Here is a 14,632-nt window from a genome sequence, read left to right as displayed (position 1 = left end):
TTTGTTTGTTGTGTTTTGCATTGCATCAAGCTTCTGGGACAATGAATTTAAATGAGTAATTGAAGCGTAAGTTATATTATGACAAGTATTTAGGATATGAAGTCCCTTGGGTAAAATGTGTAGAAACTGCAGTTATTGATAAGTCTTGCTATCATGGACTAGGCAGATACAGAGTTCTGGTCAAATAATCCTGTAAATATGTCCGGCTCCTGTATCTCTCGATGTCCCGGCCCTCGTTATGTCTTATGTCCTTGCCTTCTTTTGTCCTTCCCCATCTGCACCTGATCCTCCCCACTCATTTCAATTCCTGTTCTGTTGTCATGGCCACTGTTGCCAAGGAGAAAGGGTCTGCATAAAAAAGGAAACTTGAACCGGGGATCTTGTATCCGTGATGTTTAATTCAGTAACTGAGACACTGATATTTACATGGGGGGAAACTGAGAACATACAACTGAGTTTTGGGGGGTGCAATAGACAAAATAGTGGAAGAAATTAGAGAATTTGTATGTAGTGATGACATTAACGTGTTCTATTACAGATGTTCATTATTATTTGTAAAGTGTCCATGGAAACTATATTGTGTACTTTAAAAAACATCGGATAACAGCACAAAGGTATTTGAGTATTAACAGAAATGTCTCAAAAATTAAACATTTATATTAGCTAAACTTTAGTTGTTTTCAAAAAATCTACATTAAACACATGGTTTAAATGGAAATAACAATACACTTAAAACAATGTTACTAGAAATTGCTGGGTTTTATATTTTTGTTCAAGCCACATCCTCTTCTATCACATTCTCTTATGAAAACCTTCAAAACAAAGATTAACCAATTTCTGCAATTTCATCACCAACAAAATGTGATTTTTGTAAATATTTATTTTTTTTCTTCACACAACACTCAGTAATATGACTGATATTTCTATTGCCCCAGTGTGTTAATTGATCCATTTACAGACCATGTGCTCTCCCTCCCTCTCCGGTTTCTCTGCCTCTCACTAGCACATTTGCTTCTCAAGAACAGCGTGGTGTTGGCCAATGCTTTTTTTTCTGAGATGGCAGCAACCGGCATGCTGAACACCTTTAAGGCTGTTAAGTAGACGATTAGATCGCCACCATTTTGTCCAGAAAAGTAGCACCTAGTCTTTGTCTTTCCTCAAGTGGCCTGGAGCCCTCGTCCTGGCTGCGTATTCCTGCTTCTCTCGACAATAACACTTCAGCACAAGTGGATCCCCACAAAAGACGGAGTGACTGGAAAGACATCTACTTCTCCACACGCGGATATCCGAGACATTTCCAGGCTGTGTGGGCAAACGTTTTCTACCATTTCATCGCTTAACATTGGAACATCTTCAGCCTGATCTGTGTGGACTCTGCAATAACTTATAACTGATTTCAAGATTGTATGTTTTAATTTGTAAGCTTGGTTTTTGAGAAGATTAGATGGTCACTTGGATGAAATCCATCTTCAATCGTTCTTCCGTGTGGTATCAGATTGACTCTACCCGACCCATCTGAGTAAGGCAACACCAAACCAGGAGAGTAACATTGTTCCACTGACAAGCTGGATCTTTTTTTTTTTTTTTTTTAAAGAACACATGCCTTGCTCCATATAGTGATGATAACTTTGGTTCTCTAGGTACCTTGTTGACCGAGTCCTCCACAGCTGACTTGTGACAAACAATAGCGCTGGTTTGTTTCTTAATAATTTATCGCATCAAAGAAAGAGGGAGAAAGTTGGCATGGTAAGGAACTGAAAGAGAATTCCAACAAAGTCTTGGAAAAAAAAGCATATGAAAAGTTGCTGTGTGGGATTTGGATGAAGTATTAACTCTTCTGAAGGAACTTACTGCAGAAAAACTGAAAGGCGAACAGGACAAAGAAAGTGTAACCTGACGAGCAGTTTGAGGAGGGAGTAACGAGGAATAAAACAAGTAGCCCTTAACAGGACCTGCAGCAATAGAAAAAGTGTCGTCCCGGTTGTGGCCCGACGGGTGGTACAGAGACAGCGGCATCATGGTGAATACAGGTATGCAGCTGATCAGCTTCACCTGCGCTGTTACTGGCTGGGTGATGGCTATCGCAGTGACCGCACTGCCCCAGTGGAAGGTTACAGCTTTCATTGGGCCCAACATCCTGACCTCGGAGATCGTGTGGCAGGGCATCTGGATGAACTGCATCTACCAGACCACTGGGCACATGCAATGCAAGACTTATGACTCCTTGCTAGCGCTTCCGCCAGACATCCAGGCAGCCCGTGCCCTCATGTGCGTGGCCATCTTCCTGGGCTGGCTGTCCTGCACGGTGTCCTGTTGTGGAATGAAGTGCACCACTTGCGCCGGGGATGATCGCCATGCCAAGGCTGGCATAGCGCTGTCCGGCGGGGTGCTCTTCATCCTAACAGGCCTGTGTGTACTCATCCCCGTGTCCTGGACAGCCAACACAGTGGTGCAGGACTTCTATAACCCCAACGTTCCTATCCAGAAGAAGCGTGAGCTGGGCCAAGCCATCTATCTGGGCTGGGCAGCCGCAGTCATTCTCATCATCAGCGGCATCGTGCTGAGCTCCACCTGCTCCTACATCGAGAACGGACACTACAGACGTGGCTACATGGGCCGCAGCTTTGCTAATTCTAGGCCGTCCCCGCTGGATCCCCCAAAACCCATCACCACCAACAGTGTGCCCCTTAAGGAGTATGTCTAAGGTGGAAGGCAAGTGATAGCATTTCCATAAGACTTAAATGGAGATACATCAGGGTCAGTCATGTAAAATACACATGGGGGAATCTCCAAGTGTGGAGACCCGGCTGAATAATTCTCCTGTAGTTTGAGTTGTGGCTTTGAATAATTGTACTGCTTTTCTACTTTTCACTACTCATTGGGGGTGCAGTTGTAACTGTACTACAGAAATGTACTTCTTATTTATTAAATTAATTGTTGAAATGTTGAATTTGATTTTGTTGATGATTGTAAAAGAAAATTCCTACAATTTGTCTCTGCACATTTTTGAAATTTTAAATGATTCCAGTGTTTGTGAAATGTGTGCTTCGAAAATAAAATGTAATGGTTTGAAACTAAACACCTTGTCCATGATGTAAACAAAACACAGTTAGAGGTCATTATTCAATTAATCAGTTATCATCTGACTAAAGTATTTTTTAATTCATTCATTAAAAACATTGAAAAGTGTGTGTTGATTACATGGAAGTAAAGTATACATATGATGGGATTAAAAAGTATTATAGTATCTAAAAGTCCACAACATCAAAAAATGACTACAGCTGTAAAAATGGATGAAACAAAATCCTCAATCATCACTGTGTACTTCTAGAAATACAGAATTGACTGAGGATGCTGTGATGCTCCTATTGGGAATTTTTCACAAGAAAAAAACTATGATTTCTGTAAACTACTAAGAGCAAGTTTATGCAACAGTTGTAATAGGAGCGGATAAGCTCCAGACGCTATACACCAACTTGGGTTACAGAGTTTCTATCTGGTAATTATGACTCAGAGTGACAGTGGATTATATATCTGAGGAAGAGAAGAAATCCACAGATTGAGGCATTGCTTACTCAGAGTCTACGAAGAAGGACACTTGAAAGAGTGCATCTAAAACAACAACAGAAAAGATATAACAATAATGAGAAATCAATAGCATGAGATTTCATTATGTAAATTACAATGTAAACAATTAACTGAACGACAAACCAGGAAATAACCCAGTTATTTCCGAAAGTTAATAATTGGATTTTCAGAAAGTTCCAGTGGCCGTTCGAAAGGGACGGATTACCTGAAATTTGTTCCTCTCCTTTATGTGAATATAAAGATGTCCATTTCTTCTGTACTGTCTCTATAAGAGCAAGATCGCCAGGCTTCAGCTCCTGGAGCAGGTTCCTCCTTTGAATGTATCTGAACATAGAGTTAAGGACCACCACACCTTCTTCATATCCAATACATTTAACAGACCCACATTCCAAGACATGGCATCAGTTAGTTTATCTTTTCAATCAACAGTCCATGCAACATTGAACAGCAGCTTTTATGTGGCTGGTGGAGATCTCCTAGAGGAAAATTTCCTCCTCTATTCTCTGTATGTGCTTGTGTCCTCCATATTAATTCCTGACAAATAAATCCTGACTTCTGAATTTCCCAACTTTTTTGTCTTAGTGTTGTAGTGGATCCAGAGTCTATCTCAGGACCAGCAGAGATAAGGCAGGAATAAATAAACCCTGGATGGGATGCCAGGGCACCATGAACACACACACACTTACACCTACTGGCCAATTTATCTTAGCCTATCCAAATACTAGCATTTTTTTGTGAGGAAACCGGAGAACCTGGAAAAACGGACATGAACTCACAGAGAACATAAAGAGAAAATCCAAATGGAGAGTGACCTGAGCTCAGAATCAAACCTGGGGCTGTGGAACCATACACCTTTAGTTACGTAATAAATTCCTCAGTATAGATTTACTTTATGAACATAATCCAACTTTTTAAGTACTCTTTCATCTTCAGTACCTGCTAGGGTGCAGTGGATTAGATTAGCTAGGATTAGCTAGAGTTTATACTGGGAACACAATGCATCTGTTCATAGAGCTTTTTATTATTTTTACTGAACTTTCCATTCCCAAACTATATTAAGTCTAATTGAACATTATTGATAACCCGGCCTGTTTTTGTGTTGAGTTACCAAATGTGACTAAATCACATTCTCATATGTGTCATATGACTTACTGGGCTTCTGCAGTATGTTTATGTAACCACTCTCTTGTTAAATCCAACTAAATGTTTTTCAATTGCTATGGCTGTGATGTGCTTTTTATACCGACTCTTCAGTAAAAAGTAAAGAGCTGAAGGTAATGAGTATTTAACAGTGTCAGTTCTGGGATACTGGATCCGATAAAATCGTTCCGCATCCTGCAGCCACTCCAGCATGTCAGCGATCGATGGTGACAGAGCAGATCTTGCCACACATGTTCTGATAGGAAGGACGTCTGAGTTGTGTTCATAAATCCTGAAAACTGCAGACACCTGCTTACAGACTGAATCTTTTACTGAGCCGAGAGCATCCCTGTGAAAACAGCAAACCAAAGATTCAGTCAGACAGACAGTCAAAAAGATAGATGAATAGATGGATGGATGGAGATAGATTGATGGACTGATGGATGGCTAGATGGATTGAGATTGGTGGATGGATGGATAGCGATAGATGGATGGAGATAGATAAATGGATGGAGATAGATAGATAGATAGATAGATGGATGGATGTATGGATAGGAATGGATGGATGGAGATAGAAAGATGGATGGATAAAGACAACTCACACTTTCGTACTTAATTCCCTCAGGACTGTATCTACAGCATTCAGGAGTTTGTACTGTAGGCGCTCTGGGAGGTTTGGAAAAGCACTGAGAGGTGTATTTGCTATTTCAACGTTCTTCAGCGCCCTCAGCTGTTCTATCAGGTTCCCCAAGGAACTCATTAAAGGTGTACATTCTTCAAGCACCTCCTTCCAAACAGCCTGATTCACCTTAACACTCTCAAAGCATTTTCTAACTTCTTGGTGCAGCTGTAATACTGCTGGCTGAGACATGACACTTTCAGACAAACAAACAAACAAAAACAGGTAAGTAAGGGATTCAACAGCTGCAGTCCTGATCTTCACCTTTTGTTCACCATTAATATCAATTGTTAATATAAATTTAATGAGCTACATTATATAAATAACGGAATAACTATCATTTACTACCTTTAGCTATTTAAGCTATTTAAGCTATTTAGCTTCAGCACGCGCGTGCCCATGTAGTACTTCCTATTATTGCAAAGTGCACCGCAAAACCCACCAATCCAAAACGAACATCATAAAGCGTTTTGCAGTAAACTCTTCTGCGATTGGTCAATCCGTTTTTGTTGTCAATCGGAGAATGAATCAGATTCAAATGGCTGTTAAAATATTCTATTAAACACCATAAATGTTCCGGTCGATTTTGAGTCAACACATTTTAAGTACATGTGCGCTCAAGGTGTGTTGTCTTTTAAGAATTAACGTGTATATGTGAAAAATCTGACAAAACCAGATGTTAACTGAGTTGGTGTTCGATTCGACTCCTAATGGCCGATATAAAGAATCGACTCTTTATTGAATGGACCGTGACTCCCCGTACGAATGACGTAACACAAAAGCTGGCCGCTTATTGGTTGATACATTTCTGCAAATAAATTTGAAAAGCCTTCTCCAACCGCCGTTGCTGTGAGAACAGCTCGTGGAGCAACAACAAAGATTAAACCAACGTAAACGAGTAATCTAGAAAAACTTTAACGATGTCAGAATGTAGATGATTGTTAATTTATGCACGATACGTCTCTAAATAGGATATTATGAGGTGTAATCTTTATAGCCGGTGAGCTCGCGCACCTTCTTCTCTAATCACCTTCACTGTGTTTTCTTTCAGAAACAAAATGGCGCCTCGAAAAAGAACCACTAATGCTAAGAACAAAAAGAACCCAAAGATGCCCAAACTGGAGGCTTTTCTGCTGGATTTTGATGATGAAGGTAAGTTTATTTACCGTACATTCTTCCCAGGAAAGCCTTGTGTGTGTGTGTCTGTATTTTTAAAACAGCTGTCCTTTTCCCTTCATTCACAGTAAATACAATTTATAAGAGGTTGAATGAAAGGACCAACAACCTTCTAAAGGATGCAGACAACCTGTACAACATGACCCTGATCAAGCTTCCCATGGCAGTTCGACAGATGAACTGGATTCAGTATTGTGGTACATGTCCTAATCACCTGCTGTTTCTTTCCTTTTTCACCCCCTGTTGTTTTTATTCATGTACTACATACATGTGTGTTTTAAGAAATCCAAATATTTCCTCTATGTGCTCATTAGGTTCTGAAAAGCCACAAACAGCAGTGGATGAATCAAAGGTAAGTGTGTCTGATTTTTATGTTTAAGGTTCTCAACCTTCAGGCCTGAGATGGGGATGTAATCATAGGAGATTTGCAGTAATTTGTTATTCATAATAACTTGTTTGAGTTCTGTATTGATAATTAAAATGGTCAGGTCGTTATTATAAAAATTTTCTTAGCCTTTATTTTATTCTGAGTGCCTTTTGAAAGCCAATTTTACAGCAGACCACAGGTTCATGGCATGCAATGTACTCTCAAGTTTACACCTGATGGTGGTGGTGTTCAGATCAGCGGTTTGAAATAAAATATAAGTGTAGTATTTTGCTTTGCTCGGTCATAGTTACTTCCTAGAAAGGGTCAAGGTTTCTTATTTGCCACATGCATATTATGTACAAGTGATGTAATGGAGTGAAATTGTTTCTTCTGCTAGTTTTTCGTCCTAGAGGAGAAAAGCAACACGATATTCAAATTATAAAATAGTATTAATGCTATATATTACAATGTATCCCCATAATCTACACAGCACAGTAACAAATTTTGGGAAAGTTATAACAGTGTCAGGCTAGAATGAAATATTTAAATACCGGATGTAAAAACTTTGTGATCAGTGGTAATGAATGTAAATATAACTAATTTATTTCTTATTATTTACAGATACCTGCACATTATAATTACTGATCTTTTTAAATGAGCTCAAAAACTGGGCAGTTTGAGAACCGTGATCAGTTTTGAATTGTTTCTTTTTTGTCTGAATGTTTTTTTTATTTGTCAAATGCAGCAAAAAGAGGAAGCTTCACAGGTGGAGCTCACCATCACTCAGGATCATACAATTCCACCGAAATCTGCCAAAAAAGGTGATTTTTATTTGCTACAAAAATGTTTATTCCTCTTCTGTTTTTGTTGTTTGTATGCTAATATTAATCACATTTGGGTTTTTTTTTTGGTCCCTGTTTGTAGCTTCGAAGAACAGTGTAAATTCTGAGGATGAAGAGAATGTCGTGCCCAAGTCTACCACTAGAAAGGTCAGTGCACTAAAGTGTCGCCTGTAGACATTATTGATGTCTCCTTTCTTACTGCTAGTTCTGTACATTTAATCAGTGAACTGTCATTTTGTTACTTACCAAAGGGAAGACAAAAGAAAGCACCATCAACTACCAAGAAAGCCAGAGCTCTCTCTGTGAGCAAGCAGAATGGCACTATTAGAAAGTAAGTTAACTATTCATTAACTAATTAACTTATTTTTACTTGTTTGCTTATACAAACATTTACCGGTCACTTCAATATGAATGCACATGTATAACCCATTTAATTATCCAGTCAACTAAACATTTGACTGCAGCAGAATGCATAGCCTCATGTAGAAACGGATCAAGAGCTTCACATTTAATACCGGAATTGAGAAGTGCTTGAGAACCACCTTGGCATGGTTGTTGTCATGTGCTGGTGACATATTTCAGATATTACTGATCTTTACACAGAGTAATATTTATTTCTTGACACCTCGTCGATATGAGTGGTCAGTGGAGACATGGTAGGACGGCCATATTAACTCAGTTACCCAATTTTTACAGCCACAAGCTGAAAAGCTCAGGATTTTACAATCAGGTTCCATTGCTGTCATGTGAGGCTACAATGAGTACAGGCTTACAGATAACTGGGCAGTTTGTGAAGTATGGGGAAAAAGACCCAGGAATGTTTATTTCTGATCTTAAGCTGGATAATTGAATGAATGTGCAGGTGTACCTAATAAAAATGGTAAGCGAGTGTACATATATTAAAGAGTCCCAATTCTTTTTAAACATGCAATGTTCATTAATAAAGTTTCTTTTTATTCTGTCTTAAGATCCACCAGAAAGCCCATGGTTACCCCAGCCAGAGGTTTCTTGGATTCTTCAATCATGGGCCCAACTCCACTCGTCACACCCCGTTTTGACTCCAGGTAAATTTGTTAGACTCTCTGTCTCTCACGATGGAACGTGACTTGCTAGTACTCAGGGATAAACGGCTTTTAAGGACTCATGGTGTGATCAGCTAGGAGTTAGTACCCTGGTGTAGATTATTTTCCTACAATATCTGTATCCTAACACAGCTGTTTGCCAATTATACATTTTTTTAAAAGAATATTTAACAATATAAATCCATTTCTATTTACATTCTGTGCTGTGGAACAACACTATAACACAAAGTTTCTGTTCTCTTGCTTTATAGCAGCTAGAAACCTTAATTCTGGCACCAGTTTCTATCCTCTCACTTTTCTCTTGACATTTAATAAGACAAAAATGGAGCTTGACACATAAGGGATAACAAAGCTCTTTATCCTGAAGACTTCATGTGGAGACTCCTTTCATGAAATGTTAAATAAAATCATTGTTTAGAATCTCCATCATGCCAACAATATGCTTTGATGAGCCGATGACACCTTTATAACAAGAACATTAATAACTTTGTGGAAAAATCAATCGACACCTTCTAGGGCCGAGAATTCGGTCATGGCGTGGTATAAAGTTATGTAACGTTCAAAGTATAATAAAATTAGCCAGTATATTTGTGACTTCCATTCCACCCAGTTTTATATTAAATTCCTAATGTTGTGTCTGTGCTCTGTCTAGGTTGCCCAAGACCCCAGCAGTACGAGTTCCTCGTCACAGAGAGAAGGTGTACAGTATCTCTGTGAACGGATCTCCCATCACTGGAGGCTCAGACGATATCGTCATCAACGTCCCTCTGGGCAACGGAGAGGTTTGTGCTTTTTCACTATAAGCAAAACTGCACAATGTGGGGAAAATGGGAAGTATTGTTTTGCTGGAAGGGGAAAAATCAAGATAAAGGATTTGTTTCATGAATCTCGTGAATCCCGAATCGTGAATCAATCGTGTTATTCCATAATGAACACAAAATGTGATAGCAGCTGCTCATGTGCTTACAGTGCATTCAGCTTCTGGCCAGCGAGATGGATTCAGTTGATCTGCGGCAGCTGGATGATACGGCTATCCACAGCATCAGGCAGCTACAGGTATTCCGTCGTCATGTGAAGTAATAACTTTCACATAAATGTTAGATTTGTTAAATGTGTAAACTTTCCCTTTTTATTTGTGCAGAACCGACTCACAGCTCTCTGTGGAACCTCAGAGTGAAGACACTGCATTGCGTCAACTTTTCTAGAGCACCCTGTAAATTCAAGTGTTGTCTGTTTATACCATGGATTCTTCAAGTCTCAGTGTTGGATTTCATTCTTTTAGCACGATGCTTTTTTTTTTTCCCTTTAAATCACTATCTTTCTGTTGTATATTGTCATGGGCATTCTCTCATGGGCATATCTATTCACAGTGTATTCAGTTGTGCTTTTTATTTTGTAAATATGATCCAAAATTTGTAACCAGATGTTTCTACTTTTTAATTTGAAGTCAAAATCATTTTCATGATATTTATGTATAATTCTGCTACTTTTCCTGAGGAGCAGAACTACTTGATGAGACACAGCGTTAGGACGACAGGTATAACAGCATTATCTCCATCACTTCAACCGTGTATCTGTGTGGATAACATCCAGATACATGAGCAGTGTGTAATGTATGTACAAAAGTGGAATTCTAACATAAACAGCATCTTACAGCAAATGTCAGCTTCTTGGTGGTGGGCTCAAGTTCTCAGCTCTATGAATAGCATTTATTAAAAAAAAAAAAAAAAGTACTTGACATGCGGCAGCTAATTAACATGCAGCGTGAACATGGCACCATCTAAACATGGTCCAGGTCCATGGTCCAGTGTGCTGTCTGAAGTCCATCACAATCAACTGAATGTCTTTACAGTGTTAAGGATGACAGATGGTTCCTGGAGCCGTCACTCTAAATAAATCTGCAGAGTTTCCTCCTAAACATATCATCATTTCATGGAGGAGACCTGAGATCTCAGGAAGTTCTTTAGCACAGGAGGCTTCTGCAGGTCAAAAGAGAATAACAAATCACATGAAAATACAGAACAGGACATAGCATGACTTATAAAGGGGACACAATCTCCCCCCCACACTTACCATTCGCTGACATTTTCCTAAAGGCATACTTTGGGACATCATAGATGTTTTCAATCGTTTCTGAAACAAAGATCAAAGCAGATGTTGAGGAGGGGAGTCATGTAGTGAGTGGTTGTGTGAGGGAGGTTATGAGTGTATGATGAATGAAAGATACCGTATTCTGCCTCACTGACAAGCCGGTTTGATCGAGGTGTATCATAAATGGGTTCCTCAGTATGTAGGGCTGCAAATAGATAATACTGCTTACAAACAAGGTAAATAAGATTTTCTAGAATAAAAGTACTGAGATTAAAACATTTTATCAGTTGATTATCTGTTAAATATCATTTTGTTGACACATGAATTTCCACATAAAGGTTTCATGCTCAGTTTTGTCCTGAAGCTTCAAGGTTAACCTTGCTGGCTTGTCATGGAAGATTGTCACCCAGAGTCTTTTCTTTGCACTGGAGCTGTAAGCGGTGGTTGTAAACGAATTAAAGAGATCCTGTGATGTGGTGTAGTCATATAAGATCATCTACCACCCTCATACCACTCTACATTATAGGCATCTTGGTGTGTTAATATTAAAACAGGAAGTTCGGAATTAGAAAGCGATGACCAGCCCATCAAAACCCTATGCGCTTTCAATTCCCCTTTCAAAATGTATTCTGTTGCTGTTATAAGTGCTTCTGTTCTAGGAAGTCTTTCCACTAGATGTTGGAGTGTCTGTGTGATTTGTGTTCATTCAGCTACAAGAGCATTAGTGAGATCAGACACTGATGGTGTAAGAGTGAGGAGGTCTGGGGTTCAGTCAGTGTTCAGTGGGGTTGAGTCAGAGTCAGGGCTCAGTGCAGGACACTCGAGACACTCCAACCTTCTCAAACCATGTCTTCATGGAGCTCTCAAGGCATTGTTGTGCTGGAACAGTGATGGGGTGTAAAGCTACAGAAGCAACGCTGGTAATAATTCTGTACTTTAAACTTTGAGGCAACAGTTTGGGGACAGCCTACATGTGTATGTGCATCATGGTCACATTCATGGGTCTTAGCTTCAAAACTAATGTTGCAAGCAACTAAAGAACATAAATATCATCGAAGCAATACTTTGGTTAGCAACATTAGTCTTATATCCACAGCACAATTAAAGAAGCAAATATCAGACAAATCAGTAAAAATGTACCAACGTTTGCAAGGTGGCAGGACATCGTAATCGTCCTCGAGTTCAGCCTTCTGCATGACTTCATGCTCTGTGCACTGACTGCTGGCAGCGTATGACACGTCTGAGGACATGAAGCAAAAGAAATGAGTTTGCAATATCTTCTGTTCATTCTTTATCATTTTCAGTCATAAGTCAATTACATAAAACTCTGTTAAAAATGAAACCACTGCAATGGACTAGAGTGATTTACAGATTTCAGGTAAATCACTTAGCTCAGTTCAGTAAAACATACCAACATCAATGTAATTCTGTGAGCATGCAGTTGGTATTACAGCAGCAGAGTGCACACTGGGAGACCATAGATAGGAAACAGGCTCAGCAAAGTGATGCCTCATGACCAGAGTATGACTCGCCTCTGGCTGAGCATTACTGAACACACTGCAGGGGCTGGATGTAGTTCTGTACTTGGAATTTGGTGTAGTCCCACTGCATGTGAATACACACACACACACACACACAAAGCATTTCATTTTGACATGTTGGCAATAATCTGTTGGTGCCAGTGTGTAACAGCGGTGTGGTGTTAGCGTTACCTGTTAGTGTTTGGCTTGGTGGTGTTACACACACGATGGTTCATCGCCTGCAAAAGCTGGCACATCCACAGCTGTCTGAGATCTGCTGTTTCTGCAGCCTGTTGGGAAATACTTCAGATTAATTAAATGAATACTCGGCTCATGAATGCAACAATTACCCTATATAATACACAGTAAAGATACACAAATAAAAACATCAACATTAACCCAAACATTTATTCATTTGCCAGCTTTGAGTGTTCATCTTTCATATATTCCTTAATTAAAGGTAATTTTACTTAGCAATTTTTTTCCTAACGTGTACTGAAGTCACAGTTTGCATTCAGCAGACACTCCTAACAAAGTATGAGTTGAGAGAATGCAAAACACCAGCGATCCCTGTTCCGTCTTCAAAACAATGGTCAGTGAAGGTACTTTCCACTGAACTCAAACAGGAGAATGTTGATCTAATGTACTTCCAACTAGCTGGCAAATGACGACAAACCACATCCTCAAACACACACAGTACTGAGCAGAGAAGAGCAGCATGGAAACTCACCAAGACTTTCCTCTTCCCATTTTTCATAGTGATCTCAAAACTATAGTTTTGTTTTTTAGTCCGCATCATCTCACGCACAGACTCGACCTGTTAAACATCAACCAAAAAATAGTGAAGCCTCACAAAGCCATAGCTATGTTTTAACTTGGTTGTGACTGCAGAATAATTGGAAATGATTAACAACTCAGTTTACAACAGTGAAAGGGAGAAGCTGAAGTCACATACTTACCTCAGTAAGGTAATACTTTCCTCTGAGGTCAGACTATTAGAGAAGGGAAAAAAAAACAACACATTTTCACAATCTGTCTTTATTCCAATAGTTCTGACTGTTTAATCTGAGTTCCAATTAAATTAAATGTAACTACTGTAGCTAAACGTTATAGATATCAGTATACCACCATGTGACAAGTGCTTATCCACATAATCACACAACAATCTTAAATGATACTGGCTTAGGAATCAATTTCATCAAACAGCAGAATTAAATGACATTTAGATCTATATTATATATAATGTATATTTTTGACTTCAACCAGATACACCATGTTAAAATTAGAATGAATTTCCTGCTTTACATACTTGCACTTTTTGACCATATAGTACACAGTTACAGAAGGTTATAGGTTTATAATAATAATAATAATAATAATAATAACAATAATACATTTTATTTAAAAGCGCCTTTCAGGGCACTCAAGGACACCGTACAATTGAGTGGTGAAGATAAAATCAATACATCAATACAACAAACAACAATTATTTACATTTAAATAGTTTAAAATTGAGGGCACTGAGGGGGACGGTGGTTTAGTGGTTAGCACGTTCGCCTCACACCTCCAGGGTTTGGGGTTCGATTCCCGCCTCTGCCTTGTGTGTGTGGAGTTTGCATGTTCTCCCCGTGCCTCGGGGGTTTCCTCCGGGTACTCCGGTTTCCTCCCCCGGTCCAAAGACATGCATGGTAGGTTGATTAGCATTTCTGGAAAAATTGTCCCTAGTGTGTGATTGCATGAGTGAATGAGAGTGTGTGTGTGTGCCCTGCGATGGGTTGGCACTCCGTCCAGGGTGTATCCTGCCTTGATGCCCGATGACCCGATGCTCCCCGTGACCCGAGGTAGTTCAGATAAGCGGTAGAAGATGAATAAATGAATGAAAATTGATCAGAGAAAGCTAATTTAAACAAGTGAATTAAAAAGTAGATGATTTAAAAGTAGTCAGACAGTCATTATCTCGTATGGGTTGTGGAAGAGAATTCCAGAGATTAGGAGCAGCATAACTAAATGCCCTAGACCCCATGTTGGCTAAACGAACAGATGGTACAACAAGGGAAACAGATGAAGAAGATCTGAGAGTACGCTTCGGGATGTAAATATGAAGCAGATCAGAGAGATATTGTGGTGCACAATTATGTAGAGCTTTA

The 14,632-nt window shown here is 39.4% G+C and overlaps 4 protein-coding genes across 7 annotated transcripts in view; 2 read left to right on the top strand and 2 right to left on the bottom strand.

Annotated features, from left to right (window-relative positions):
• Positions 1 to 378: 378 nt before the first annotated feature.
• Positions 379 to 5,884, bottom strand: airim (AFG2 interacting ribosome maturation factor). The gene is made up of 5 exons (XM_060897234.1): positions 5,850 to 5,884; positions 5,331 to 5,603; positions 4,898 to 5,077; positions 3,794 to 3,912; positions 379 to 3,612 (listed from the first exon to the last, which is right to left on the bottom strand). Exons 1-5 carry the CDS (start codon positions 5,867 to 5,869, stop codon positions 3,572 to 3,574), a joined length of 633 nt encoding a protein of 210 aa, XP_060753217.1. The 5' UTR covers positions 5,870 to 5,884; the 3' UTR covers positions 379 to 3,571.
• On the top strand, positions 2,018 to 2,774 carry cldn35 (claudin 35). The gene has a single exon (XM_060897233.1). The coding sequence runs from the start codon at positions 2,018 to 2,020 to the stop codon at positions 2,702 to 2,704; it is 687 nt and encodes a 228-aa protein (XP_060753216.1). The 3' UTR covers positions 2,705 to 2,774.
• cdca8 (cell division cycle associated 8) lies at positions 5,521 to 10,534 on the top strand. Of its 3 annotated transcripts, none has more exons than XM_060897230.1 (11): positions 5,521 to 5,632; positions 6,459 to 6,559; positions 6,652 to 6,780; positions 6,898 to 6,935; positions 7,696 to 7,771; positions 7,875 to 7,939; positions 8,044 to 8,123; positions 8,761 to 8,856; positions 9,527 to 9,656; positions 9,844 to 9,930; positions 10,016 to 10,534. In XM_060897230.1, exons 1-11 carry the CDS (start codon positions 5,598 to 5,600, stop codon positions 10,049 to 10,051), a joined length of 873 nt encoding a protein of 290 aa, XP_060753213.1. In that variant the 5' UTR covers positions 5,521 to 5,597; the 3' UTR covers positions 10,052 to 10,534. The 3 variants fall into 3 exon arrangements, with proteins under 3 accessions (XP_060753213.1, XP_060753214.1, XP_060753215.1); XM_060897231.1 differs by lacking the exon at positions 5,521 to 5,632 and adding an exon at positions 6,204 to 6,305; XM_060897232.1 differs by lacking the exon at positions 5,521 to 5,632 and adding an exon at positions 6,222 to 6,297.
• Positions 10,287 to 14,632, bottom strand: part of LOC132864028 (uncharacterized) — a 5,922-nt gene continuing 1,576 nt past the window's right edge. The window contains exons 3-10 of one of the 2 annotated variants that reach the window (XM_060897228.1): positions 13,445 to 13,477; positions 13,216 to 13,302; positions 12,678 to 12,775; positions 12,377 to 12,570; positions 12,110 to 12,205; positions 11,102 to 11,170; positions 10,948 to 11,007; positions 10,287 to 10,853 (exon numbers count right to left, since the gene is read on the bottom strand). In XM_060897228.1, coding sequence (XP_060753211.1) covers positions 10,729 to 10,853; positions 10,948 to 11,007; positions 11,102 to 11,170; positions 12,110 to 12,205; positions 12,377 to 12,570; positions 12,678 to 12,775; positions 13,216 to 13,302; positions 13,445 to 13,477 — 762 coding nt within the window. In that variant the 3' untranslated portion in view covers positions 10,287 to 10,728. The remainder of the gene's footprint in view (positions 10,854 to 10,947; positions 11,008 to 11,101; positions 11,171 to 12,109; positions 12,206 to 12,376; positions 12,571 to 12,677; positions 12,776 to 13,215; positions 13,303 to 13,444; positions 13,478 to 14,632) is intronic. The other variant, XM_060897229.1, reaches the window with a different exon arrangement.

This window comes from Tachysurus vachellii, chromosome 21 (genome assembly GCF_030014155.1).
Source record: "Tachysurus vachellii isolate PV-2020 chromosome 21, HZAU_Pvac_v1, whole genome shotgun sequence".
Taxonomy (NCBI): Eukaryota; Metazoa; Chordata; class Actinopteri; order Siluriformes; family Bagridae; genus Tachysurus; species Tachysurus vachellii.
Note: the sequence above shows the minus strand (reverse complement) of the source record. Positions and strands in the feature narration are given on the sequence as shown.

Bases quoted from the DNA above. Each gene is read 5' to 3' on its own strand.
- cldn35 (XM_060897233.1), top strand. From the start codon at position 2,018: ATGGTGAATACAGGTATGCAGCTGATCAGCTTCACCTGCGCTGTTACT.
- cdca8 (XM_060897230.1), top strand. From the start codon at position 5,598: ATGACACTTTCAGACAAACAAACAAACAAAAACAG. The intron at 7,772-7,874 runs GTGATTTTTATT...CCCTGTTTGTAG, and splicing joins ACCGAAATCTGCCAAAAAAG to CTTCGAAGAACAGTGTAAAT. The intron at 8,857-9,526 runs GTAAATTTGTTA...TGCTCTGTCTAG, and splicing joins ACACCCCGTTTTGACTCCAG to GTTGCCCAAGACCCCAGCAG.
- airim (XM_060897234.1), bottom strand. From the start codon at position 5,869: ATGATGTTCGTTTTGGATTG. The intron at 5,078-5,330 runs GTGAGTTGTCTT...CTGTTTTCACAG, and splicing joins AGGGAATTAAGTACGAAAGT to GGATGCTCTCGGCTCAGTAA. The intron at 3,613-3,793 runs GTAATCCGTCCC...TTGTTGTTTTAG, and splicing joins AGGAGAGGAACAAATTTCAG to ATGCACTCTTTCAAGTGTCC.